The 24322-nt window shown below is 63.4% G+C and overlaps 4 protein-coding genes across 9 annotated transcripts; 1 reads left to right on the top strand and 3 right to left on the bottom strand.

Moving 5' to 3' along the window:
• Nucleotides 1–971: 971 nt before the first annotated feature.
• On the bottom strand, nt 972–2989 carry ZBTB22 (zinc finger and BTB domain containing 22). The gene has a single exon (XM_081938472.1). It carries the CDS (start codon nt 2954–2956, stop codon nt 1466–1468), a length of 1491 nt encoding a protein of 496 aa, XP_081794598.1. The 5' UTR covers nt 2957–2989; the 3' UTR covers nt 972–1465.
• A 120-nt stretch (nt 2990–3109) lies between these two features.
• Nucleotides 3110–10048, bottom strand: DAXX (death domain associated protein). 3 transcript variants are annotated; one of them, XM_081934655.1, is made up of 7 exons: nt 9301–10048; nt 6563–7355; nt 5268–5497; nt 4290–4494; nt 3677–4016; nt 3352–3580; nt 3110–3255 (listed from the first exon to the last, which is right to left on the bottom strand). In XM_081934655.1, the coding sequence occupies exons 1-7, from the start codon at nt 9562–9564 to the stop codon at nt 3196–3198; spliced, it is 2121 nt and encodes a 706-aa protein (XP_081790781.1). In that variant the 5' UTR covers nt 9565–10048; the 3' UTR covers nt 3110–3195. The 3 variants fall into 3 exon arrangements, with proteins under 3 accessions (XP_081790781.1, XP_081790779.1, XP_081790780.1); XM_081934653.1 differs by having other exon boundaries at nt 3352–3589; nt 9301–10045; XM_081934654.1 differs by having other exon boundaries at nt 3352–3589; nt 4299–4494; nt 9301–10041.
• Nucleotides 10049–10309: 261 nt separating this feature from the next.
• Nucleotides 10310–17300, bottom strand: KIFC1 (kinesin family member C1). The gene is made up of 16 exons (XM_081934656.1): nt 17097–17300; nt 16634–16739; nt 16435–16494; nt 16290–16331; nt 15980–16196; nt 15689–15887; nt 14808–14954; nt 14574–14702; nt 14275–14391; nt 12836–13009; nt 12482–12649; nt 12214–12352; nt 10957–11096; nt 10779–10852; nt 10594–10669; nt 10310–10492 (listed from the first exon to the last, which is right to left on the bottom strand). Exons 1-16 carry the CDS (start codon nt 17289–17291, stop codon nt 10448–10450), a joined length of 2028 nt encoding a protein of 675 aa, XP_081790782.1. The 5' UTR covers nt 17292–17300; the 3' UTR covers nt 10310–10447.
• Nucleotides 17301–17674: 374 nt separating this feature from the next.
• Nucleotides 17675–24322, top strand: PHF1 (PHD finger protein 1). Of its 4 annotated transcripts, none has more exons than XR_014173712.1 (15): nt 17675–18091; nt 18177–18258; nt 18365–18460; nt 18552–18637; nt 18869–19017; nt 19264–19359; nt 19445–19513; nt 20142–20265; nt 20954–21021; nt 21840–21950; nt 22086–22230; nt 22327–22430; nt 22519–22578; nt 23010–23499; nt 23660–23791. XR_014173712.1 is itself a non-coding variant. In XM_081934658.1 (14 exons), exons 1-14 carry the CDS (start codon nt 17876–17878, stop codon nt 23952–23954), a joined length of 1701 nt encoding a protein of 566 aa, XP_081790784.1. In that variant the 5' UTR covers nt 17701–17875; the 3' UTR covers nt 23955–24322. The 4 variants fall into 4 exon arrangements, 2 of the variants coding, with proteins under 2 accessions (XP_081790784.1, XP_081790783.1); XR_014173711.1 differs by having other exon boundaries at nt 17676–18091; nt 23657–23795; XM_081934658.1 differs by lacking the exon at nt 23010–23499 and having other exon boundaries at nt 17701–18091; nt 23660–24322.

Here is a 24322-nt window from a genome sequence, read left to right as displayed (position 1 = left end):
GCAGGGATTGGAGGGAGCAAGGCCTACAGAGGAGAAGAGCCACACAGGGTCCCAGGGCCGGAAGGGACCTTGGAGGTCTTCTAGTCCAACCCCCTGCTCAAGGCAGGGGATACTATACGGGGAGCCTGACTGACGACCACAACAGAGCCCAAAATGCCTGTGGCCGAGTGAGTCACGTGAATTTTGTCCCTTCCTTGCCACAACAACCGTTAAAAGAACCTTCCCCATGGATCAGAAGGTAGGAAAAGGGGATCCCGTGACCACAGGTTGCGGCAACCGTCACAAATATGGGTCAGTTGCCAAGCGCCTGAGTTTTGACCATGTAACCATGGGGATGCGGCAATGGTCGTAAGTGTGAAAAATGGTTGTCACTTTTTTCAGTGCCCTAGTGACTTCGAAGGGCTTGTTAATTGAACTGCTGCTTGTGGAGGGCTAGCTGGACCCCGCAATACAAGGACTCCCCCAGGACCTGGGACCTTTCCCCCTCCTGATCTGCGTTGCCCAGAGCCAAGAAGAGAGGGGGAGGGGGGCTTGGGGGGGGGGCAGGCTCAGGCCCCTAAAGGGAAGACGCAACCAGCCAATTCCTTGGACCCAGCTTCAATTTAAGACAGATTGGAGTGGGGGTGGCAGCAACAGTGGGCCAAGGAGAGTCCCCCACCCCGGTTTCCTCCCTACAAGCTCACCTGGCAGCAGTCCCCCCACCCCACCTCTCCTCAGCCCCCACAAAGAACCAAGCCAGGCGGGGACTTAAACAGCAATAAATATTTATAGAGAATTTGTGGTTTTCATCTAGAAAAGGCCAAAACCAAATTGAAGGACGTTTATCATCGCGATAGAAGGAACCGGGTGAGGGGGGGGTGGAGAAGGGGGGGGGGGACCTCTGAATCCTGTGTGGGAAGGGGGGGGGGCTTCTCCTTGTCTTCCAGGCTGGGACCAGAGCAAAGTCCAGCTTTTTTTTGGGGGGGGGGATGTTTCTAGAGTGACCGGCCACTTCTCTGGACACACAGTTGGGCATCCGGCCACCTCAGAACTGTCCCCTGCAAGACCCCTTCCTGGGGAAAGGAGGGGCTGTTCCCTAGAAGTCTGCACCCCGAGACAGACACACGGGGGGGGGGGGTAGAGGAGGCTTTTACAAGAAGAAGACACTCCCCCCCCCCTGCAAATGGGCCAGAGGGGCATTGAGCATCCCCCTCCTTCCCCCCCCAAAGATGATTTTAGGCAAAGGCTGCAAAAGAGGGTCTGGGGCAGCCCCCACCTGGCTCTAACGAGACCCCCCTCCTTTGCACGATGGGAAGGCAGGCCAAAGGGGGAGTCCCCCCTCACAGGGGAGATGGGAGTCCCCCCCTCACAGAAACCAGACCCGGAGGGGAAGCCGCAGGGCCCATCCAGGGAAGGGCAGCCCACGGCAGTGTCAGCGAGGGGGAAGGAAGGAGGACCAGAAGGGCCTTCCTCACAGGGAGCTCGCTCACATCTTGCTGCTGCCGGCAAAGCCCAGTTCGCTGCGGGGGGACCTTCCCACGGCCCACTCGGCCTCCCCAGGGAGGCGGGAGGGCGAGGCCTCCTTCTTGGTGGGTGGGGCAGGCCCCCCAGAAAGGGTCCCTCCTCCTCCTCCTCCTCCTCCGAGGCGGTGGCGCCTCTCGCAGTGGCCCTTGTGGCGCATGAAGCTGTCCCTCCACATGAACTTCTTGGCGCAGACGTGGCACTGGTAGGGCTTGAGACCCGTGTGGGTCTTCATGTGCTCCGTCAGGTGGTGCTTCATCTTGAACTTCTTGTTGCAGACGGGGCAGTCGAAGGGCCGCAGGTTGAGGTGCATGTTGACGTGCCTGTCGCGCATGCTCTTGTGGGAGAAGGCCTTCCCGCAGTGGCACAGGAAGATCTTGTTGCCCTCCCCGGAGGCCCCCGACAGCTGCACCGCCCCGTGCTCCACCGATGGCGGCCCGGATGTCCCCGCAGCCCCCGCCGGGAAGAGCAGCAGCGGGCTCCCCTGCAGGTCCAGGGGCAGGAGGGCCCGCGTGGGAGGCGCAGGGGGAGGCGCAGGTGGGAAGCCCACGTCCTGGGAGGACTCGCAGAAGTTGACCTGCTCCTCCGGCAGGGGCGCCTCGCTTAGCGTCCGAACGTCGCTGATGCTCAGGGCGGCAGGCTCGGCCGGCTCCTCGTCTTCCTCGCAAGTGAGCACCAGCCCTTCCTCCTCCTCCTCCGGGCCGCCCCGCCCGCCCCGCTCCTCCTTCACCGGCGCCCACTGCTGCTGCGGGACGATGCTGGGCCGCACGTAGGCTGGCCGGAGGGCCTCGCTGCTGCCGGGCTCCCCGCCGCCCTCGCCGGCCGCCTCGTCGTCCGGGTCGGGCGCGCTCTTGCGGGCGAAGGGGGCGGGCGGGCGGAGGCGCCGGGGGCCGGCCCGGCGGGGCCCCTCGCCGTCCCGATCGCCGCCGCCTCCCACGCGGGGCTGCTCGGGGCCGTCGCGGCGGGGGCTGAAGTAGCTGCTGCTGCTGGGCGACTGGCTCTCGCCGCCGCCGCCGCCGCCGCCGGGCCCCGCGGAGGAGGAGGAGGCGTCGTCGGCGTCCTGGGCTCGGTCGGGGCGGCGCTGGCGCTCCTTGAGCAGCTCCGTGCACTTGTCGACGATGTGCCACATCTGGAGGACGCTGCCCACCGTCAGGAAGTTGACCAGGTCGTCGCGGGCCATGCGGAGCCGCCCCGTGTAGGCCGAGCCCAGCACCAGCTCGAAGGCGGCCGGGTCCATGACGCTGGGCAGCTCCACGGCGCTCAGGTCCTTCAGCAGCACCTGGTCGTGGAAGTAGGGCGAGCAGGCGGCCAGCACCGCCCGGTGCGCCCGGAAGACCCGGCCCTGCACGTGGATGGCCAGGTCGCACAGCTGCCCCTCCACCCGCTGCCGGTTCAGCGCCTCCAGCAGCGCCCGCGTCGCCTCCGGGAAGGACACCTGCACCGCCGCCTCCGCCATGCCGCCCACGGGGGTCCGCGCCGCCTGCCCGCCTCCCCCCACGCGCCCTCTGCGCACGCGCCGCCCCGCCCGCACAGGAGGGGCCCGAGCCCTCGCTCCTCCCCCCGCCCCCTTTCCCCCCTCCCCTCGGGGAAGAAGAGGCCAGGCGGGCTCCGTGCAGAAAAATAGTCCTTTTTATTCCGAATCCCTTTCCCGCCCCTCCCCTCCCTCCCCCCGCGAAGAGAAGTCCGCGGCGGCGGCTACTCCGAGTCGGAGAGGACGATGATCTCCTCCGGGTCGCACTGGGTGGCCACGCTGGTCTGGAAGGAGAGAGAGACGTCAGGGGAGCCTCCCGGGCGCTTCAGCCCGCCCCTCTCAGGGCCCGGGGAGGGGGGCCACCTGTCCCCAGCACCCACCCTGGCCAGGAGGTCCTCCGGCGGCTGCTTGGGCCGCTGCTGCTGTGGGGCCGGGGCCCTGGGGCTGCCCTGGCTGCTGGAGACCAGGCCGAATCCGGGGGAGTCCGGGCGGGTGGAGTCGGCCACGGGGGCCGGGCTCTGAGGGGCCGGCCACTCCTCCTCCTCCGAGCCAGAGCTGGGCACCTTGATGCAGCCTCCCTCCCTGGCGGCGGCTGAGGAGGTGGTGGTGCTGCTGATGCTGCAGGGAGAGAGGGGGGGCAGGGTCAGATGAGGGGGGGGGATGGCATCCCCCCCTCAGCCCCTCCCCACCTCCTCCACCCCCTACCTGCTGCAAATGGGGGGCTGCCCCCAAGCACGGCTCCTCTTGCTGGGCGGCTGCCCGTTGAGCTCCCCGTTCTCCAGGGACTGGCTGCGCTTGGGGGCCCTGAGGGCCGGCTCCAGCTCCTCCTGGGGCGAGGGGGAGGGGGCTGGGCTGGCCTCCCCCCCTTCCTCCTCCTCCTCCTCCTGTTTCATCTGCAAGAGCAGCTGCTGGGCAGGAGAGTCCCTGGTGGCCAGGAGACCCCCCTCCTCCTCCTCCTCCTCCTCCTCTGAGAACAGGACCACCTCGGGCACCTCCAGCTGCATCTGCTGGTCAGCGTCTGCGTCCAGAGCAGGGGGATCCTTACCTGGGGGGGGGGGGGAAGTCAGCAGAGTTCAAGTCCCTGACATCGGCCCCCTTCCCCCACCAACAAGACAAAGAGGAGACTTTGGGGGGAGCAGGGGATTCCTAGTGTGGGCAGAGGAGGCTCACAGGCCATCAGAAGTCCACCCACCCCAGGAGACCCCTCCTGGCTATTAAGGCAGATTTAACCTGCGGAACTCATTACCACAAGAATGAGCATGTTCTGGGGAAAAGTCTGGTGCCTGCCAGAGAAGAGAGGCCTAATGGTGCCACTCACCCAGGGTACCTGCCGCTGCCTCCTCTTCCTCTTCCTCCTCTCCACCATCCAGGCAGTGGGCCAGCTCTGCGTCAAGGTCGGACTCCGAGTCTGAGTCTTCCTCTTCTTCCTCCTCCTCTTCTTCCTCTTCCTCTTCCTCCTCCTCCTCCTCTTCTTCCCACGCTCCCCTCTTTTTACTGCTCTCCTTGGGGCCTGCGCCGCTGTCCTAGTGCAGAGGCCGGGGGTGTGGGTGGGGTCCCACTGACCCTGGACATCCACCCCCCCACCATGGCCAGAGGAAACCCCCCCTTCCCCCCCCACAAGAGTTGGACAGGGAAGCCAGGGGCCCTGGGAAGAGCAGAGGCTGCCGGGGGGGGGGGGGGTCGGGGGGCAAGAAGCCTGCCAGGGGATGTGATGGGAAATGAGCCTGAGGGAGAAGCTCAGAGACCGCTTGTGCCCAAGAAAGAAGGTGGATTGCCCCAAACATCTCAGTGTTCTCAAGACACCTCCCCCCCCCGGGAGGATCTTCATGGGCTGAAGCCGGACTGGTCGTGGGGGGGTGGTGGCATGGGGAGGGAAGTTCCCGTCTGGTTCTGCTGCACCAGATGGGAAAAGCCCATCATCCCTTTGGCCCATCATCCAAGGGAGTCGAGGGTCTCTCTTTCCAAAGGAACCTGCCAGGAGCAGGCCTGACACAGTACCATTTCTCTGCTCTCTTTGGAGTGGGTCTGGCCTTTGCAGCCATTTTGTGATTGTGCCCGTAGCTCAAGGGATACTGGGCCGGACCCAACTGTCCTCCCTCAGCTCAGTGGCTCCCCTGATTCGACCCCGGCAGAACTTCAGAGATGGAAAGCCCGGCTGGCGGTCAGCCCTCGGGCAAGCTCTGCTGGCCGCTCAAAGGCAGGGGGCTGGGACCCCCCACCCACCCACCCCACAACCCCCACACTGAGCTGCCTGACCCTCTGGATGCCCCCAACTCCAGGTGCCCACGCCTCTTACCTCTCTGGCGGCTGTGCCCGAGACGGACTCCTTCGGGGAGGCCGGCTCCCCCTCCGCGGCTCTGCTGGACTGGGTCCCTCTGCCCCCCCCCTGCTGCTGCTGCTGCTCCTCGCTCTTGTCCTGCAGCTGAGCGAACTGAGTGATCACCTCCTCCAGGCGCTGCACACCCAGCGCCTGGTTGCGTTGCAGGTGCCGGGCTAACTCCACATCCGCCAGGGCTGGGTCCGTATCTGCCGGGCAGGAGAAGGGCAGGAGCTGAGGGGAGTCCGCCTGCCCCCACTGCCTGGGACAACGTGCTTCCCCCTCTGTGGACAGGGGTGATGCCCTTGGAAAAGTGGGGGGAGGGTCAAAGCCCCCCCAGGAAGACTGGGCGCTGGAGGCGTTTCCCTCCGAGGGGCTTTGCCCAAGCAGCACAGAGCAAGGGCCTTGCAGCTGCCCTCACCGGAGTGCAAGGCCGGAAGAGTGGCTCCCCTCACCTGCCCAACCCTCAGCCACGGATTTTCATCCCAGCTTCAGCCCAGCCGCCCCATAGCCTGGGTACTCTGGTAAAGCACAGCTGGCTACCTTCCCCCACCCCCCCCACCCCCAAAGTTTAGATACCCTCAAACTTTCTACCTGGGATTCTTTCCCCCAGACGACAGAGCACCGTACTCCCACCCACCCCGGCCCTCCCTTTCCTGCTGGGGGACAACATTTGCCCGGAGCCTCCTTTCTCTGGCCGGCTCCTCGGTGCAAGAATCCGTCCAGCAAGGCAGCCGTGAGCAGGGAAGGCAGCAGTGGAAAAAACACGGGCACTGAAAGACATGCCCCCCCCACCGCCCCCAGGACAAGATGGGGCAGTTCTGAGAGAGAGAGAGGAGGGGGTGTGGATTCCCTGGCCCCACGCTCTGTGGAGCAGGCGTGGTGGGGCCCCCTGCCTGGGACTGTCAGCCGAGGGCAGGCAGCCCTACCTGGCTTGCCTTCCCCCGAATGAATCTGTGCTGCTCATCCAGCCCTTGGATGCAGGCCTTGTTTTGGCTGGGCAGGCAAGCCCGGAAAACAGGTTTAGGCAGGACCCGCCTTTTCCCCCCTGCCCAACAGCCAAAGAAACTAGAAGCAAATAGGAAGGGTCGGGTGCCTCCTTTGCGCCCCCAACTGGTGGCCCCCAGGACTGCCCTAAGGAAGATTGGAACTGGCACCAAAACAGGACTTCTTGGGTTGTACTTGGGGGTGACAGTGGGGTTATTCCAAGCCAGCACCGCCCCCAGGTGGAAGCAAGGGCCACAGAGTCCCCTGGGGCCCCGGACAGCACTCACTAGGCCGATACTGATCGGTGAGATGGCTGCCAAAGTTGTACACCAGGTCGAGGCGACGCCGCTCTTGCAGCCGGGCGCCCACATCACGGAAGGCGTCGGCTGCCATGACCTCCATCTGGCGCTTGGGCAGCCCCAGGCTGTGACGGGCGTTGGCCTTTTGCACCACCTTGAGGATGTCGGCAAAGTCTGGGAAGGCCTCCGGCTGGTTGATCAGCCGCTCGATGCGCCGGTTGACCTCTGGGTAGCGGGTCCCGCGGTAGGGGATGCGCTGCTCTATGACGCGGCCGGTCAGGCTGTTGCAGTCCTTCAGCTGGCAGAGGCGCTTGAAGACGTGCATCAGCCGGCGCTTCAGGCGGCTTTCCTGCAGGTAGGCCGAATCCTGATTATCCAGCTCCTCCAAGTCCAGCTCCTGCTCCTGCAGCCGTTGGATCTCGGTGGCGTAAACCCGCAGCAGGTTCTCCAGGTAGCGGATCTGCCGCTTGGAGCCCACGCAGGGCTTGGCGGGCTCGGAGGGCGTCAAGGGGGCGAGGGCAGCCGGGGCATCCTGGGCGTCTGCGGGGCCGGGGGCCGCAGCCCTTTTCCTCTGTGAATGGGCACGGAAAGTGGTGCAGAGTTCATTAATGTAAACGTAGACTTTGTTTCTCCTGGCTTGCACCCGCGTCAGGCAGCGGCTCAGGACGTTGTGGAACTCCACGGAGGCCAGGTACTCCGGACTGGTCTTCTGGTGGCGGCTGGACAGGTAGGAGATGACCTCGGGGTGGTCCTCGGTGTGCTTGGAGCAGAAGGCCACAAACTGCAGGGGAAAAGGGGCAGGACAGGCATTGCTCAAGGGGAGACCCAGGCCGGCGTCGCCTACTCCGCGGCTTCCTGCCAGGAACAAAACAGCAGCTGGGCTGGGAGGTGACATTCTTCCCCCTTCCCCCTCCCGGAAGGCTACGGGATGGGCCCCGTAGTCCATAAGGCCCGGGAGGAGAAGCCTTCACGGGGCCTCAGTTTGCCAGGATACTACATTGAGTAGCTGGGTACAGTGTAGAGGGTACAACGCGCCCGAACGCAGAGTTATAGTTGATTGGTTGGGGAGTGCTGGCTCCTGCATGAGGCAATCTGCACTATGATTGGTTGCTATGGGTGCAAAGGGGGCATTTCTAATTTTCCCGCCTTTTTGTTCTGTGCGCTCTGAATGCGGCCAGATTTACCTCACGATGGAAATGTCAGAATAGATGAATTTATGCAAGACAACTTCCCCTTCAGCGTCTCCGACTTCATTTGGACAATCGCTGCGCAATTCCCTGACCGGAGTTAATGGGCCAAGAAGCCTTCCGGCCCCTTCTAGAAAAGGACAGTGGCTGGGTGGGGTGGCAGGGGTCAAAATCCATGGGGAGAAATTTGGAAGAGGCGCCAAGAGAGAAAGGAGGCGGGAAGGTGGAGGCGGACCAGTCGGGCCAAGAGGGGGAGATGGGGGGGCAGGGGAGCGTAATTCTGGCCAGAGAGAAGACCCCCGAGGACGCCCAATTTAGTAGCTGGAGGGGCATAAGAGACACAACAGACCCGAGTGCGCCATTGCGCTTCCTTGGTCAGCCCCCCTCCCCCCGCCCTTTGGGCACCAGGGACCGATTCCACGGAGAGCTTTCCTGTGGACACGGGGGTGGTGGTGGGGGGGGAGGTGTTGGGGAGCCTGATCTACGCTACAATTGGCTGCTGCGGGTGTTAAAGGGGGAGGTTCCCTTCCTCCCCTGCGGCTTCTGTATACGCTGCCAGAGATTTGCCTCCTCGTGATGTTCCTGAACCTACAGGTAGTCCTCAAGTTACGACCACAACCGAGCCCAAAATTTCTGTGATTAAGCGAAACATTTTGTTAAGTGAGTTTTGCCCCACTTTACAATTATTCTTCCCACGGTTGTTAATCAGATCCTTGCATTTGTTAAATGAGTAACCCGGTTGTTAAATGAATCCGGCTCCCCCATCCACTTTGCGGTCAGGTGGCCAAAAGGGAACCGTGCGACGTCGGGACGCAGCAACAGTCATAAATGTGAACCAGTTACTGAGCATCTTAATCCCATGCGACCATGGGAGCAACGGAACGGTTGGCAAGCGTGAAAAACGGCCATAAGCCTCTTTTTTTCAGGGCCGTTGTAACTTTGAACAGTCACCAAGCAACCTGTTGTAAGTCGAGGACTACCTGTAGCTGGCCTGCTGTAACCATTAATGTGAAATGTATTTATATAAAACTCCAGGTTTGGCGTCTCTGACTTCCACCTGGACCACAGCTGCCTGCCGCCCAATTCCATCTAACTAGATGGCTAAAATGCTGAGCTTGGCAATCAGAAAGGTAGGTGGTTCGAATCCCTAGTATAGGTATCCTGCCTGAGCAGGGGGTTGGACTAGATGACCCCCAAGGTCCCTTCCCACTCTGTTACTGTTAATATTTCCCAGGAAAAGAGCTGAGCCGTCCTAGAGGATTCTGGGAAATGGGGAGAAGCCGGGAGGGGGCTGGGGGAACTCAGGGAAGCCCCCTCCTACACCCCCCACGGGGAAAAAGGGGAAATTCCTGAGCGGGGTCCAGGGGGGGGGGCGTCTGCGAGCGGAGGGGGCAGCCGAGAGTGGAATGGATGGTCTTTGAGGACCCCTTCGAGATTTACACCGGCCACGGGAGCCGCCCTCCCTTCCGCTCGCTTACCCCCCCCCCCGACGGGACTTCCCCGGGGAAGGAAGACGGACCCGCGCCTTTCCCCGCTCACCTCCTGGAAGAGCCGCTCGTTCCCTGCGCGGAGCCCCTTCTCCTCGGGGCTGCTGCTGCTGCTGCCGTTCAGTGGGGGGGTGGTCGTCGTCGGCGGGGCGCGGGGCGCGGGGGGGCAGCGCGGGCGGAGGGAGCCGGGGGCGTCCAGGGGCGGCGGCGGGGACGGGCGGCTGTCCTCGTCGTCGTCCAGGACGATGATGCAGTCGGAGGAGGAAGCGGCGGCGGCGGGCGGGGAACTCATGGCCGTAGGGGGGCCGTCGGGCATTGCCGGGGAGGGGCGGCCACGCGGGAACCGGACTCCGGGGGGGGGATCGCCGATCAGCCACCTCCTCCGGGGGGCGAGCGCGGCGGCGGCAGCGGCGGCGTCCAGGCTGGCGAGGCGGCCGCTCCTCCCAGCGACGACGGCTTTCAAGTTTCAATTCCGCTCGCCTCGCCTCCGACTACCCGCCTGCCTCCGCGCCCACTGCGCAGGACCGGAAGCGGAGGCTCCCCGCCGCCATGTTCTTGTACGGACCGGGGAGGGGGGAGAGGAGGCGGTGGCGACCTTGTCGCTTTGCCTCTCGTCCGGCGGCGGCGCGGCTGTCTCCCCGCCGAGGACCGGGCGCGCAGGTAGGCGGGTGGGCCCCTCCTCCCTCTCAGTCCCCGCCGCGATGGGGGCGTCGCCATCTTTCCGTACGGGGGAAGCCCTGCCGACGTTTCCCGGCACGTGACCGGATATCAGACTGAAGCTTGGAGGCCACGCCCCCAGTGAGGCGAGCTGTTTTTTTTCCCCTTGCGGCTGCGCTCTCGGTTCCCTTCAAGCACGGGTGAGGGAGGGGGGAGTGTGGATTCAGGAGGCGGGAAACAACGCAGCCGCCTGTCAAACGCGCATGCAACTACTGCGCATGCGCTTTCCTCCACGCCTGTCACTCCGGGCTTCCCTCCATCGCCCCCCCCGCCAGCTGATCCACCCCCCCTTAAGACCTTCCCCGGCTTCTCGCTGGGCCCGGGAAGAGAGGAAGCGGCTGGCGTGGCTTGAGGATCGGCCTCTTTTTATTCAGAAAAAAACTTTCAAAGAGACAGACAAACACACACAAGCAGTAAAACAATTAAAAAAACCACGAAGACAACTGGCGGGGGGGGGGGTTGGCGGCGGGGGGAGACCCCCCTCACTTCCGGTTGCTGGAGGCTGTGCCGATGACGCACTCGTTCACCTGCAAGGGAAAAGGAGGAGGGGGTGATGTAAACCCATCTGCCCCTCCCCCCACGCCCCCTCCACCCCCTCCCACATCGCCCCCCCTCCAAACAGACTTACTTTCCTAGCGAAGCGGAGGGAGTTGAGGGACTCCGCCAAGTTCTCCTCCAGGGGGGAGATGTTCACAAACATCAGCCTGGGGGGGAGGGGGGAAAGAGGGCAAAGGGGGTCCCTGTGAGTTGGGGGGCGGGTCCCAGGCAGAGCCCCCTCCCTTCTCTCCAGCCCCCACCCCAAAAGCCACTCACATTTTGGAGCTGCCCCCCAGGGAGTTCTGGAGCAGGTAGGTCAGCTTGCTGTTGCGGTAGGGGACGTGGGCCTCCTGCAGAACGGGGGGGGGGTTTCCAGGTGTTGGAGGAGGGCAAGGCAGAGAGGATCCCCCCCACCTCTTCCTCCCCCCCTGTGTCAGGGAGGGCCCCCACCTACCTTGTTGCTGAGGGCGGTGATGACCAGGCCCAGGGTGGAGAGGCTGGTGTTGATGGCCTGCGTCTCCTTCAGCCGATCCCCTGTGGACAGGGACTTGTCCAGCCGCTCGCTGCCCGCCAGGTCCACCAAGCTCAGCACGGCTGCAGGCCAAGGAGGGCAGGTAAGGGCCTCTCCCTCCCAACAGACTCAAACTCAACCCCTCCAAGACTGAGTGGCTGTGGGTACCGGCACCTCGGTTCAGCCAGCTGACCCCATCGCTGGCCATAGGGGGCGAACAGCTGTCCCCTGTGGAGCGGGCGTGCAATTTGGGCGTCCTCCTCGATGCCCGGCTGTCAATGGAGGACCATGTGGCAGCCGTGGCAAGGGGGGCGTTCCACCAGGTTCGCCTGGTGCGCCAATTGCGCCCCCTACTGGACCGGAGTGCCCTGCGCACGGTCACTCATGCGCTGGTGACGTCTCGCCTGGACTACTGCAATGCTCTCTACATGGGGCTTCCCTTGGGGCGCATCCGGAGACTGCAGCTAGTTCAGAACGCAGCCGCGCGGGTTATTATGGGAAGTACTCGTTACTCCCACGTAACACCTCTCCTGCGCGAGCTGCACTGGCTACCTGTGGCCTTTCGGGTGCGTTTCAAGGTATTGATCACCATCTTTAAAGCGCTCCATGGCAGAGGACCTAGTTATCTGCAGGATCGCATCCTTCCACATACGTCCCTGCGACCTATCCGCTCACACAGAGAGGGGCTCCTCCTGGTGCCGTCTGCTAGGCAATGCCAGCGGGCGACACCTAGGAGTAGATCCTTCTCTGTGATGGGCCCAACCCTCTGGAATGACCTCCCCCCAGACATTCGAACTACCACCGACCTCCGTTCCTTCCGGCAAAAGTTAAAGACTCACCTATTTCAATCAGCTGGCCTGGCACTTTCTTAGTTTTACCTCCCGGGGATTTATTCATTTTAATTGGGTTTGGGGTTTTAATAAGCTTTTAATGTACTATATTTATTATTCTATATACAGTCTTGCAACCTCCTCCACCTACGTATTTAATTATTTAACTGTTTTATGTATGTATTTTATAACGCATTTTAGTGACTGTACACCGCCCCGAGTCCCTTTCGGGAGAAGGGGCGGTCTATAAATACGAATAATAAATAAAATAAAAAATAAAATAAATAAGTGGGGCAGCCTTGGGGGGGCTCCACAAGGGCCCCAGAGGAATGGGCAGGCCCGCCCCCCTATGACCTCCACCCCCACTCACAGGAGGTGTGGAGCCCCCGCTTGGCGTTGGTGCCCTCCAGGCGGAGCTGGAAGAGGCTGTGGCTGCGGGAGGAACGCTCGTTCAGGCTGGTCCTGGCCACGGAGCGATGGGCCCTGGCCGTGTGCAGCAGCCTCTGGACCTGGCAAGGGAACAGGGGGGGCGGTGAGGGGGCTGCTGGACCGGTCCCAGAAGCCTTGCGGGGGGGGGGAGGGGGAAGAGCCCCAGGGAGCCTCCTTCGGAGGGAGGGAGGGAGGGAGGAGGGCCCTACCTCCTCCTGGGAAGAGACGGAGACGCAGGAGAGGTTGGGGACGTGCAGCTCCTCCGTCAGCTGGCTGACACGGCGGATCTCCAGCTCCCCGTTCTGCTCTGGCCGCAGCACCAGAAGATCCCGCAGTGACTCATTGTAGATCTCCAGGAAGCTGGCTGTGAATTGGTACTGGGGGGTGGGGTGGGGTGGAGGAGTTAGCCCTCCCAGGGGAGGCAGGTCGGTTCCTGGCAATGCGGGTTGAGCCAGGCCCATAAAACCCTGCGTCCCTTTCTGACTTTGCTGGCGGGAGGATGCCATTCACAAGGGACCCGCATAGCTCAGAGCGGACCCCCTCCCCCAGGGCCCCTGCCTCACCTTCCACCCCTTGGCCTCCATCGCGTGGGAGGCTTCAAAGATCTGCTGCACGGCCCGAGGGATCATGCCTGCCGTTTCGGGGTCCTGGTCCTCGGGGCCCTCCATGGTGTACGTCTTGCCGCTGCCCGTTTGCCCGTAGGCAAAAATGCAGACATGATACCCGTCCAAGGCTGACTGGCAGGGAAGAAGGAAAAGAAGAATTTTAAGAAAGAATTTCAGCTTTCTTAAAAGCTCAGAAACAGGAGGATTATACACAGGAATGGGTAAAATGCGGGATCGCATCCTCCCACATACATCCCTGCGGCCAATCCGCTCTCACAGAGAGGGCCTTCTCCAAGTGCCGTCCACTAGGCAATGCCAGCGGGCGGCACCGAGGAGTAGAGCCTTCTCTGTGATGGGCCCAACCCTCTGGAATGACCTCCCCCCCCCAACATTAGAACCACCTCGGACTTCCGCTCCTTCCGTCAAAAATTGAAGACTCACCTGTTCCGACTAGCTGGCCTGGCATGATTATAAATGTTACATCTATGAACTCCTGGTAGTATATTCTCATCTGGTTATTTTAAGGGTAATGTTTTAGTTTTAATTGTTTTTAGGGCTTTTAGCCTCATATTTATTTATTCTTCTGTACAGAACTCTTAATTTTAACCTCCTCCACATACATACATATATTTATAGCCCTATTTATATTTGTATTTTATCTGTGATTTATTGTGGACTGTACACCGCCCCGAGTCCCTTTTTGGGAGAGGGGGCGGTTTAGAAATGTGAATAAATAATAATAATAATAATAATAATAATAATAATAATAATAAAATGGATTGATTACATACAGAATAAATACCAGACTAGGAAGTACTATGTAGCCTTTAGGTAAGAATGTTTAGACTGATAGATGATCAGAGTAAATAATATATGGGATGCTTGGAATTATTAGAGTGGTATACAGCGGAAGTCAGGGGGGTGGGTTTGAGTGGGAGGTGGGGGAGGGTTAGGGTGGAGGGCGGGGCAATATATATGTATGAATAAATTAGAAGATGGGATTAACGAAACATTGTTATTTTAGGAGAAATTTATATTAAGTTATAGATGTTAAATTAGCTTAGAAAATGGGATCAATGTGTTATTATTAATCTAAGAGAAATTTATATTGTGTTTGTTGGGAGGAGAGGGGCTATAATACTTTAAGACGGGGGGAGGGGAGGGGGCAAAGTATTTGGTATAATATTTGAATGTGAATTTTTGCGGGGGGTTGGGGGGGCACAACATTTGTATGAGATTTACATTGTATGGCGGGGGTGTGTGAAAAGGGGGAAAATCTGTTTGTACAAAACTCTTTTAATTTAAAAAAAAAAAAAAATGCCCAGGAGGGTGAATGCCTGGCAAGCGGGGGGGCGGGGCGGGGGGGGGGCTGTACTCCCTAACACTCCGGCCCCCACCTGAACAAGCAAGGAGATCTCCTCAAAGACGCTCTCCTGGGAACTGGAGGGAGGAAACACCCGGTCAAAGCTGAAGTCGTAGTTGATGTCGTCCTTGCGCTCACGGCCCACGTGGGACTGTTGGGGGGTGGAGAAAGAGGTCGCTTTGTGAGATTTACACACACACACCTTCCGGCAAAGCTACTTATTCCTCCGCCTGGGCTCATCTCAACCCCCTTCCTCTCCACAGGTGGGCCACCGGTCTCTCCCCGTCCTCCCTCTGTGTCCGTGTCCGTCCGTGTAAGGGGAGGCGAGTGTACCTCCTCTGCCCTGGAGAGCACAAGGCCCTTGTTGTTGTCAGCCGGGAAGCGTAGGTGGCTGGCGGCTTTCTGGGCCTGCCTCTCGCTGGCCAGCAAGGGCCGCACTCGGCAGAAGACACGGATGTTCCCCTAGAAGGCCAGAGCAAAGGAGAGGGGGGGGGGTGTCAGGCAGCCCCTCAGGACAGGGGCGTCTCCCCCCCACCCACCCACCCAAACAGACGGCCGCGTCCCCACCTTCAGCTCCTGCAGTGCGTTGTGCAGGCAGCGTCGCTCCATCTCCCCCTGGTGCAGCTGCTCCTCCAGCACCTCCAGCCGGGCCCTCAGCCCCTCATTCAGCTGCCGTTGCCCCACCAGGCTCTCTTCGGACAGCAGGAGCTTCTCCTGTGCGGCAAGGAGTGGAGGGGCCTTGAGCCTCCTTCGGTGCCCCTCTTCCCCAGAGGTTTCACACACACGCGCACACACACACACACACACACAGGCACACCCGAGCCAACCTGGGCTAGTTTACAGTGTTACAAATGCCTGAAAGCAGCCCCTTAAGGTGGCCACAGTCACAGTAGCCCTGGCCAGTCCGGGAGTCACCACCTTCCGGGTGTGAATGGGTCAAACCCCCCATTTCCCCCCAAGGTTTCCTTGGCCCAGGAAAGGCTGAAGAGGCAGCTGAGGGGGGCCAAAGGAGGACGGGAGGCTGGACAGGGAGCCAGTTTGGGGAAGGGCAGCCCCACACGCAGCCTCTGCTCCCACGTCCAATTCCCCCCCCCCCCACCTCTCCAGTCATGGCTGCTGACTGGCAAAGGATTCAGAGAGCTCTCTCTGTGTGTGTGTGTGTATGTGTGTGTGAGTGAGAGAGAGAGGGGGGGGGGAGAGGGGAGAGAGAAAGGGCTTGTGCAACATTTGCCCATGTTGTGCTCAATAAAGGTAGGATGGCAAACCAACAGAATTCTTTATTATGTCACCGAAAGGGCCAAGGCTCCCCTCCACAATCCCCAGGTGCCCAGACTTTGCCACACACACACACACACACACACACACACCCCAAGCGGCTGTTCTGGCGCCTGGGTGGGGGCCAAAGGGGAAGCTGTGGACAGGAAGTGAGCCAGGGCCCTCCCTCTCACCTCTCTGGCCTTCAGCCGGGTGGACTGTTCCCGGCTGCCCTCCGTGAGCTCCCGATTGAGGGCCTCCAGCTGCCCGATCCTCTCGGCTTGGCTCTGGCACCTTCCTTCCAGCCACTCTTCCTTCTCCAGCAGCTCCGACACTTTCTGGCCGCTCTCCCTGGCCTCCTCTCGCAAGAGCTCCAGTTCCGAAGCCAGCCGGCTGCAGGCGGCCATCGGAGGAAGGGGTCAAGACCAGCGCCTGGCCCTCCGCCCACAGCCCTCGGACGCAGGCGCCTCCCCCCCCCTCCTCACCTGGCCCGGCCGCTCAGCTCTCCCTTCTGGCTGGTGGCCTCTGTCAGCTCCTGTTGCAGCCCCCCCAGCTGGCTCTTCAGGGCCTCGTTCTCCCCTGCCAGGCCCTGGACCCTCTCCTTGTAGGCCCCCACCTTGGCCTGGAGGTCGCTGATCTGCCCCTTCAGGTCCCAGGGGGCTCGCCTTCGCCCCATTCCCCCCGCAGGGGCCGCCGGGGGTCCTGGGGGGAGGTGGAAGAGAAGCCCAGGTGAGGAAGAGGGGGAGCTTAAGGGGTGGGAGAGGTTGGGGGTGGTCTCGCTCAGAGCTGCCTTACCTGGCTTGGGAGGCGCCCCAAGAGCCACCCGGCAGTTCAGCCCTGCAAGCAGAGGGAGAGATTGAGAGGAGCCGCAAGTCTGAAGCCCCCCAACTCTCCCAAGGGGCTCAATTCTTCCTTCCCCCTAGCTCCCCCCAATGCCCACCTGCAGAAGAGGCGGCTGGGAGGGCCGCGATGGTCGCCCTGGCCGAGGACCGGCGTCGTCCTGCACAGGGGGGGGGGAGAGAGAGAGAGAGAGAGACGGGGAGAGAGAGACGGGGAGAGAGGAGTGGCGCTCAGAAGGAGACGCAGCCACCCCCTTCCCCCTCAACAGAGCAGAGGGACCCAGGCACTCGGCCGCTTACCGGAGACACGCAGGAGGCCACGGGGCGCTGTGGGAGCCACCCGGGGCCGGGACCCTCCAGGGGCCGCACCTGCTGCTCCTAGGGCTGGCCCGGTGCGCGCCCGTTTCTGCGGGGGAGAAGAGGGGTATCAGGTGGGCCCTGGGAAGACCCTTCCCCTCCCCTATGTGCCCCCCATGTGAGACCCCTCCTCTCTGAGACCTCTCCCCAGGGTACACCTCCCCTATGCACCCCTGTGAGACCCCTCCTCTCAACTGTGTGCCCCCCCGAGACCCCTCCCCTTCCCCCTGAGATCTCTCATCTCCCGTGGGTCCCCCTGAGACCCCTCCCCGTGAGATCCCTCCTCTCCCTTTTGTGCCCCCACAGAAACCCAGCCCCTCCCGATGGAGACCCCTCCCCTCGCCCGCGCGCCCCCTGTGAGACCCCTCTCTGGGAGACCCCACCCCCCGCACGGACCGAGCCTCACCGGGGGATCCGGGGGCGCGTTCTCGTCCGCCGCCGCGGCGGAGCGCTTCCCCCGCAAGCCCGGCCGGGGCAGCCGGGAGTCTGGGGGGGCCGCATTTACGGCCAGTTGCTTTCGGGAAGCTGTCCGGTCCATCGCCCGAGGCTCCGGCTTCACTGGCGCATCCCGCGCGGGCGCGATCGACGCCGCACTCTGCATACGCTCAGAGGTACCCAGGACGCCGCTCGCCGCTCACCCCGCCCCGGCAACGTCTGAAGGATTCGAACCAGCTCCCGTCGGGACAAGCGCGCCCGAGCCAATGGGCGGCCGCCGGCGCGCTCGTCCCGCCCAGGCAGGCGACCAATCGCGTGAGGACGTCGTCGGCCGCTTCGTGTTCCCGTCCTCTACCCCCCCGCCCTTTGGAAGGTGGGGCCTGAGGGCTCCTGTGCGCGCGCGCGCCTCCCGCCCCGCCTGGAAGGAAGCCCCGCCCTCTCCGCACGGACGCCAGGCAGGCCGGGACGGAGGGGCGGGGCCACCCCCGGGGGCGGGGGCGGAGGGCTCACCCAGGGCTCCGCCCCTCCCCCGACCGAAAGGGGCGGGGCCGGTTCCGTTTGATCTCCCCGCAGGCAGCAGCCCCACCGGTGCAGCCCCCTCGACCTCCCCCCCCCGCCACTGGTCTCCCTCCTCTGCCCCTCCGGGGAAGCCCGAGGCCGCGCCCGCCCCGCCCGGAGGTCGCTCCATCGGGGCTCCGTCGGCTGCGTCACTGGCGCGGGGGCCTCCCGGCAGCGGCAGGAGGCGATGAGATGGCGAGCGAGCCCCCCTCCGCCGCCGCCTCCGCCGCCCCGCGCGGCACCCGCAGCAGCACCCGTCTGACCTCCGGACCCTGGAAGCGCCCGGCCCGGCCCGCCGCCGCCTCCCCCCCGCCCGGCCCCGCCGCCCCCTGGCCCCGCTTCTGGGAAGGGCAGGACGTGCTGGCCCGCTGGACCGACGGGCTGCTCTACCTGGGCACCATCAAGAAGGTCAGCCCCGCCCCCGCCCCGCCCCTCCGCCCTCCGGACCTGCCCGGGCCCCCTGACCTCCCCCCCCCCCGCCGTCTTCCCGCAGGTGGACGCCGCCCGGCAGGTTTGCCTGGTGCAGTTCGAGGACGACTCGCAGTTCCTGGTCCTGTGGAAGGACATTAACCCCGGTGGGTGCTGCTCCCCCCCTCCAAGGGTCTCCCTCCCCCGGCTGGGGAAAAGGGGGGGGAGAAGGGTGCCCACCATGACCCCCTTTCCCCCCCCTCCCCCCCGCAGCGGCCCTCCCGGGCGAGCAGCCCTCCTGCAGCGTCTGCCGCTCCGAGGCCTCCAGCCCTGAGAACCGCCTGGTCCGGTGCGACAAGTGCAGCCACGGTGAGCCCCAGGCGGGTCGGGGGAGCAGTGGGGTGGGTGGGTGGGGTGCCCGTCCTGCAGACCCCCCTTTAACCCCCTCACCCTCCTGCAGCCTACCACCAGGAATGCCACCTGCCCCGCATGCTCAGCGACGCTGCCTGGACCTGCCGGCAATGTGTCTTCGCCGTGGCCACCAAGGTGAGGGGGGGGTCTGCTGGGTCCCCTCGTGCCCCTCCCAAGCAACGGCCTTCCTTGGCCCTGCTGACTGGCTGGCCTCGGGGTCTCCGTCCTCCCTGGCCCCACAGACTCCTGCCCGCTCTTGGGGGGGGGCGGGGCGGGGGGGGGGCTCAACATCAGTCCTCTCTGCCCCCCCCCACCAGAGCCCGGCCTCCCCCCAGGCACCTCCCGCTTCTCCCTCTTGCCCTGCAGCGTGGGGGGGCCCTGAAGAAGGGGCCCTACGCCAAGGCCATGCTGGGCATGAAGCTGGTGCTGCCCTACCAGCTGAAGTCTCTCGACTGGGACGCCGAGCACCTGACCAACCGGCAGCAGTGCTACTGCTACTGCGGAGGCCCCGGCGAGTGAGTGCGTGCCCGGCCTGGGGGTGGGGGAGAGCAACGGGGGCAGGATGGCTGCCCTACCTGAAAGGGGGGAGCAAACAGCCTGGTCCATCCAAGAAGGCTCAGCGGGAGTGGGACTGGAGAGGGGGGGGAGCTCAGGTGGGGGAGTGCCCTGAGCTGGAGTTTGGGAGGGGGGTCTAGTCTCAAAGCCTTGGGGGGTGGGCTAAGGCCCCCATGCCGTAGTCTGATCCTCCCTTTCCCTCCCAGGTGGAACCTGAAAATGCTGCAGTGTTGCCGCTGTGGGCAGTGGTTCCACGAGGCCTGCACCCAGTGTCTCAGCAAGCCCCTCCTCTACGGGGACAGGTGAGCCCCCCACCCAGGAGATGTGAGGGAGGGGAACGGGGGGGGGGGCTGACCAGGCACCGCTAACCTCTTTAACCCTTGGCAGGTTCTATGTCTTTGAATGCTGCGTCTGCACTCTGGGCCCCGAGAGCGTCCGGCGCCTGGCCCTGCGCTGGTGAGTCTGGGTGGGGCGGCTGGCGGGGAGGGGCGAGCCGTTTCTGGGCCTGTCCCAGGGGTGTTTGGGGGGCTCTGGGGCTTCAGGGTTTGCGTTCATGTAGACGCTGCCGAGATGCCGCTGCCCAGCTGAGCCTTTTGTTGCCCTCGGTTGCCTCCTTCGCTGTCAAACACCACCTGTGCAGGGCCTGGTTTTTCAGGGTCCGGAGCCCCAGGCTCTGATGGCAGCTGTCGTCCTCCCTGGCCAACAGAGGGCGCCTCCCTCTGTCAGGCTCACAATGGCTGGGGTGGGGGCTGCTTGTCTGGTTTTGGGGTCTGATGGAGGCTGCCAGTTTGCAGGTGCCGTGTTTGAAGGGAGCCCGAGCAACCTCAGTGGGAAATCCTGGGGTCTTGGGAGAGAAATTGAGGCTGGGCACTGACCCAGGTTTTAAATCGGGGGGGGGGGGGAATTCTTCGGCCAAGATGGGGGTGTCACAGGGCAAAGGTCACTCCCACAAGAAGCCCTTGCCAGGGTTCCTGGTGTGGGCGTGGCCTGGGTGGTGTGGGCGTGGCCTGGGTGGTGTGGGCATGGCCTGGGCCCGGCCATGGGCTGGTGGGCGTCTTCTTACTCCGGTGTTGATGCCTCCAAGGGTGGACGTGGCCCACCTCATCCTGTATCACCTGAGCATTTGCTGCAAGAAGAAATATTTCGACTTTGACCGAGAAATCCTGCCGTTCGCCAGCGAGAACTGGGACAGCCTCCTGCTGGGAGAGGTCAGAGCAGGGCCTGGCCATTGGGGGGGAGAGTGATGGGCGGAGGGGGCACAAGGGGGGATTCCCTCCGCTTCCTGCCTACTTTGTGTCGTGGTGGGGTGGACACATAGCCGGTGCCTCTTTTGAAGAACCCGGGGTGGCCCCTTCCCGTCTGCTGGTGGGCCTTCTATGAGGGGCTGGATGGGGGGGGGGCGCTTGGGGCCCCTGAGAAGCCGATTGTACCCCTGCCACAAATGAGGTCCCAGGCTCTGGCCCTTTGCCTCCAAAACCCTGTGGGAATCTGCGTGCAGGGCTGGAGGCGGCCAACAACAGGCTGGGGAGTGGGCGATCGGGGCATAAGCACAGCTGCTTCGAGGGGCCCCCTTCAAACCCCAATGATCTTTGACCCCAGCGGCCACTGCCTTGGAAGGAGGGATTTCCTATAGATCCACCCGAGGGACCACAGGCGGGTGTGGGAAGAGCGTAGCCTAAAAGCCAAGGTTGCTGCCCTTGACTGGCCGTGCTCTTCCAGCTGCTTCCACAAGGCGTCCACCCTGGGGAGGCCATCGCCGTCTGGGCCCTTTGGCTAAACTGGGCCCTGTTCTTTGGGGAGGCAATGGGCCCCTTTGGGGAGGGAGAGGCTGTGTTTTACGCCAGCGGCTGTGCAGCGCTGCTGCTCATTGTCCTTGTTCTCCTCGGCCACCTTCAGCTCTCCGAGACACCCAAAGGGGAACGGTACAACCAGCTGCTGAGCGCCCTGACCAGCCACAAGGACAGGTAGGCCTCACTCGGGGTGGTCGGCGCAAACAACCAGTCCCACAAGGGTTGAGCTGCTGCACTTTGTCGCTCGCTGCCTGCCCACAGGAATCTTCCAGACGAGTACAATCGCCTGGGAGAGCCCAGAGGAGGCTCCAAGGCCTTTGAAGGGAATCGGATCTTGGGTTTGCATAGGCTAGTTCCCTGTTTGACACCCCCCCCCTCCTCCTGACTGGGATGACTCTCCTGGGTCAGGCGAAGGTCCCGCATTTGCACAGCGTCCTAAGACAGCTCCTCTTTGGGGGTTCAGCCTGATGTCACACGCTCAGCCCGTTTGGATTCATTTGGGCCCCAAAGTGGACAGCTCATCTGTGCGAATCCATTTCTGCGTCCGGTCATATTTGGTCTAAATTTAGGGGGCTTAAGAGAAACAGCTGCTTACTGAAGTTGGGGGAGTTTATGGACTTTGGGGGGGTCTTGCGGGAGCCTCAGTTCTAGTTCTAGCCCATTCCGTAACCGAGTGGGGGCGGGGAAGTCAGACAGTGAGGCTGTTCCACTGAAGGTGGTCCAGGAGGGCGGAGGGTGAGGGCAGCTGGGGGGGAGTGTTTCCAACCCCTCAGGTGCAAAAGGCCCCTCCCCGCAGGAGCTCCTGGGTCTAGCTTCAGAGCCCCTGTCGTTGCTACAGTATGCTCTGTCCTGTCAATCAAAGTGCATCAACAGTCTTTTGCCACTGACTGAAATGGGGGAGGGGGCTGCAGCCCCGAGGGCAGCCTGGGTCACAGGAGGGAGCTGTGCTGGTGCACCCCCCCCCCAAATCCCTTCTCTCCTCTGCCCCACAGATTCATCTCCGGGAAGGAAATCAAGAAGCGGAAGGGGCTCTTTGGCCTGCATCTGCGAGTCCCACCCCCCGCCCCCGAGCCCCCGGGGCCACCCCTCCTCTCCGAGAGCAGGTGAGAAGGAGCCCTCTCTGCCCCACTGGCCTCCCCAGCTGTGGGCCTGGGGAGAGAAGGAAGCTGCCCCCCTCCCAGCTCCTTCCCCCCCGCCCCCCCCCTCCGTGCTGCACAGATAAGGAGGGCCCCTTACAGCTTGCTTTCAGGGCAGGGCAGGCGTGGGTCGGGGCCGCAGCCCAGGAGGGACAGGCGCCATCACCCAAAGGCCCCGGGGGCAGCCTTGAGCATGGAGCAGCGCAGCACCAGGGAGAGGGAGCGGCTGACCAGGGCCCTCACTCAGGTAAGTGGAGGGTGGGGTGGCGGTAGGGCTGCCAGGGAGGTGGGGTTCATGCTGCCCCCCACCCCCGAGCGGCCCTTCAATGCTGCTTTTGCACAGGAGCTGGTGCAGAGCCCGGTCAGCCCTAACCAGAACTACAGCGGCTACGGCGGCAGCTGCAGCACATACAACTTCCGCCGCACCGATGCCCGCTGCCAGGACAGGTGAGGCTGTGGCCAGGGGGCACAGAGGGCAGGGACGGTTCACCAGGGTGGCTCCCTCTTGATGCTCTGCTCTCCTCCCCCCACCCAGCACTCCGATTCGGATGTTCGCCTCCTTCCATCCCTCGGCCAACACCGCAGGGACCTTGAGGTGAGCAGGGCCACACAGAGGGGCGTGTGGGTCCCCACAGCAACCCCCTGGGGCCAAGATGGTGGATCCCAATGGGGAGGGGGGCCTCTGGCCTACAGGGGGCATCCGGTGTGCCTCCTTCCCATGGTCAAGCCACGACTGAGGTTCTGCGTTGGGCCTCTGCTGCAGTGGCAGGACGTGGTCTGGCCAGGCCCCCTCCCCATTCAAGCAACGCCCCCCCCCCAATGATTCCTCACAGGCTGGTCCTACTGATGGCCGGCAGCTGGCCTCCTTCCCCAAGGGCTGCGGTCAAGGGGCATCATGGGGGCAGAGACCTGCCCATTGACAGAAACTCGAGAGGCTGGGCAGGAACCTTAACGGGCCAGGGTTGTGTGGGGGAACCCTTGGAAGCCTCTGGGCCTGACGTGGAGCCACCTTTGCCCTCAAAGCAGGGGTCCCCCCTCTATGCAGAAAGGGGGTGTGCAGAAGGAGTGGCTTTCCCCCCAGGGTGCAAGCCCTTCCTTGGCACCAGTGAGCACAGGGCCCGAGGTCCCCTTGCAGGCCCCCTTTGCGAGGAGCCAATCCCCACACCAGCTCCCTCTCTGGAGAGGCCCTCGAAGGGTCCCTCGGCTGAGCGGCCAGGAGACCCTACCCGGGATCAGTGCTTCTGCAGAAAGGTCACCGGGAGTTGGGGTCCGTCCCGAAAGAGAAGTCCCGGCACGCTGGCGGTCCCTTTCCACCGGCTTCTTCCCCGAGTCCGGGCACAGGACCCGAACCCCACGTGGGCAGGAAGGTCCCCAAAACAACCGGGGTGCCCACCGCCACTTGCTCCGGTCCTGGCCATGCCACCACGCAGGGTACTGAAACTGCCACAGGATGTCTGTGGAGCTGGGCTGCCCGTGTTCTGGATGGGACGCACCCAACGGCTGACGGGGCTCCGAGGTACACCCAGGATAGGGATTGGCCAGACCCCTCTCCCCCTTCCCCTTCTCGCCGGGGCTGGGAAGCCTCCGCAGAGGGGGCCTGTCTGTCAGTGGGTGAAGCCACTGGCCCTCTGTGGCGGGAAGGGCCGTAGTAACCACTCCCCCTTCTCTTGCAGCAGAGGCGGTGAGCCCCCCCTTGACCCTTGCGTGGCAGCTACCCCCGCCGCAGAGCAGCAGAGTCCGGAGTGCCCTGCCCCCGCCTTCCTGCCCTGTCCGATGCCTCCCCTCAAACACCGAGCCGTGCCCCTTCCCCCCGCCATGCCCTCCGCCCTCTGTGCCCCAGCCAGCAGCAGCTACTTTGGGGCGATGGGCCAGCTGGCGCGGGGTGAGGCCGTCCGCATCCTGGCCCGGCGCATCGCCACGGATGGCACCGTCCAGTACCTGGTGGAGTGGGACGGGCGAGGCATGTTCTAGGCTGCCTGCTGGCGGAGTGCGAGGCCCTACCTGCAGCCACAAGGACCCCCCACCCCTGATTTCCACAGAAGGAAGGGTACCTGGGGACCCCGGGAAAGGAAGCCTGGCTGGAGGACCCTGCCACCTGCGCTCCCCCATCCCCTCCTCACCGCCCTGCGGAGCGAAGCCCGAGTTTGTTTATTTTTGTACTGTTTATGAGTAAAGTTTTTAGGGAGACCGCTGAGAGGGGCGGGGCATGGCTTCCCTGGGCGGAGGGGTCTGCCTGCCTCCCCTCCCCCACTGTTGACTTCTTTCAAGATGCCGCTGCCCCTCCCCACGCCCCCCCCTCCCGTTCACAGCCAGAGGCTGAATAAAGAGCTTCAGTGAGA

Source organism: Natrix helvetica (assembly GCF_964273705.1).
Source record: "Natrix helvetica genome assembly, chromosome: 1".
Lineage (NCBI taxonomy): Eukaryota > Metazoa > Chordata > Lepidosauria > Squamata > Natricidae > Natrix > Natrix helvetica.
Note: the sequence above shows the minus strand (reverse complement) of the source record. Positions and strands in the feature narration are given on the sequence as shown.

Excerpts from the sequence above, each read along its gene's own strand:
- KIFC1 (XM_081934656.1), bottom strand. The coding sequence starts at position 17,291 with ATGCAGAGTGCGGCGTCGATCGCGCCCGCGCGGGATGCGCCAGTGAAG. Across the intron at positions 10,670-10,778 it reads CTGGGGGGCAGCTCCAAAAT|GCTGATGTTTGTGAACATCT; the intron begins GTGAGTGGCTTT and ends CCTCCCCCCCAG. Across the intron at positions 10,493-10,593 it reads CCCTCCGCTTCGCTAGGAAA|GTGAACGAGTGCGTCATCGG; the intron begins GTAAGTCTGTTT and ends TTTCCCTTGCAG.
- DAXX (XM_081934653.1), bottom strand. The coding sequence starts at position 9,564 with ATGCCCGACGGCCCCCCTACGGCCATGAGTTCCCCGCCCGCCGCCGCC. Across the intron at positions 7,356-9,300 it reads ACGAGCGGCTCTTCCAGGAG|TTTGTGGCCTTCTGCTCCAA; the intron begins GTGAGCGGGGAA and ends TTTCCCCTGCAG. Across the intron at positions 4,017-4,289 it reads GGCAGCGGCAGGTACCCTGG|GTAAGGATCCCCCTGCTCTG; the intron begins GTGAGTGGCACC and ends CCCCCCCCCCAG.
- ZBTB22 (XM_081938472.1), bottom strand. The coding sequence starts at position 2,956 with ATGGCGGAGGCGGCGGTGCAGGTGTCCTTCCCGGAGGCGACGCGGGCG.
- PHF1 (XM_081934657.1), top strand. The coding sequence starts at position 17,876 with ATGGCGAGCGAGCCCCCCTCCGCCGCCGCCTCCGCCGCCCCGCGCGGC. Across the intron at positions 19,360-19,444 it reads CCCCTCCTCTACGGGGACAG|GTTCTATGTCTTTGAATGCT; the intron begins GTGAGCCCCCCA and ends AACCCTTGGCAG. Across the intron at positions 20,266-20,953 it reads ACAGCCTCCTGCTGGGAGAG|CTCTCCGAGACACCCAAAGG; the intron begins GTCAGAGCAGGG and ends GGCCACCTTCAG.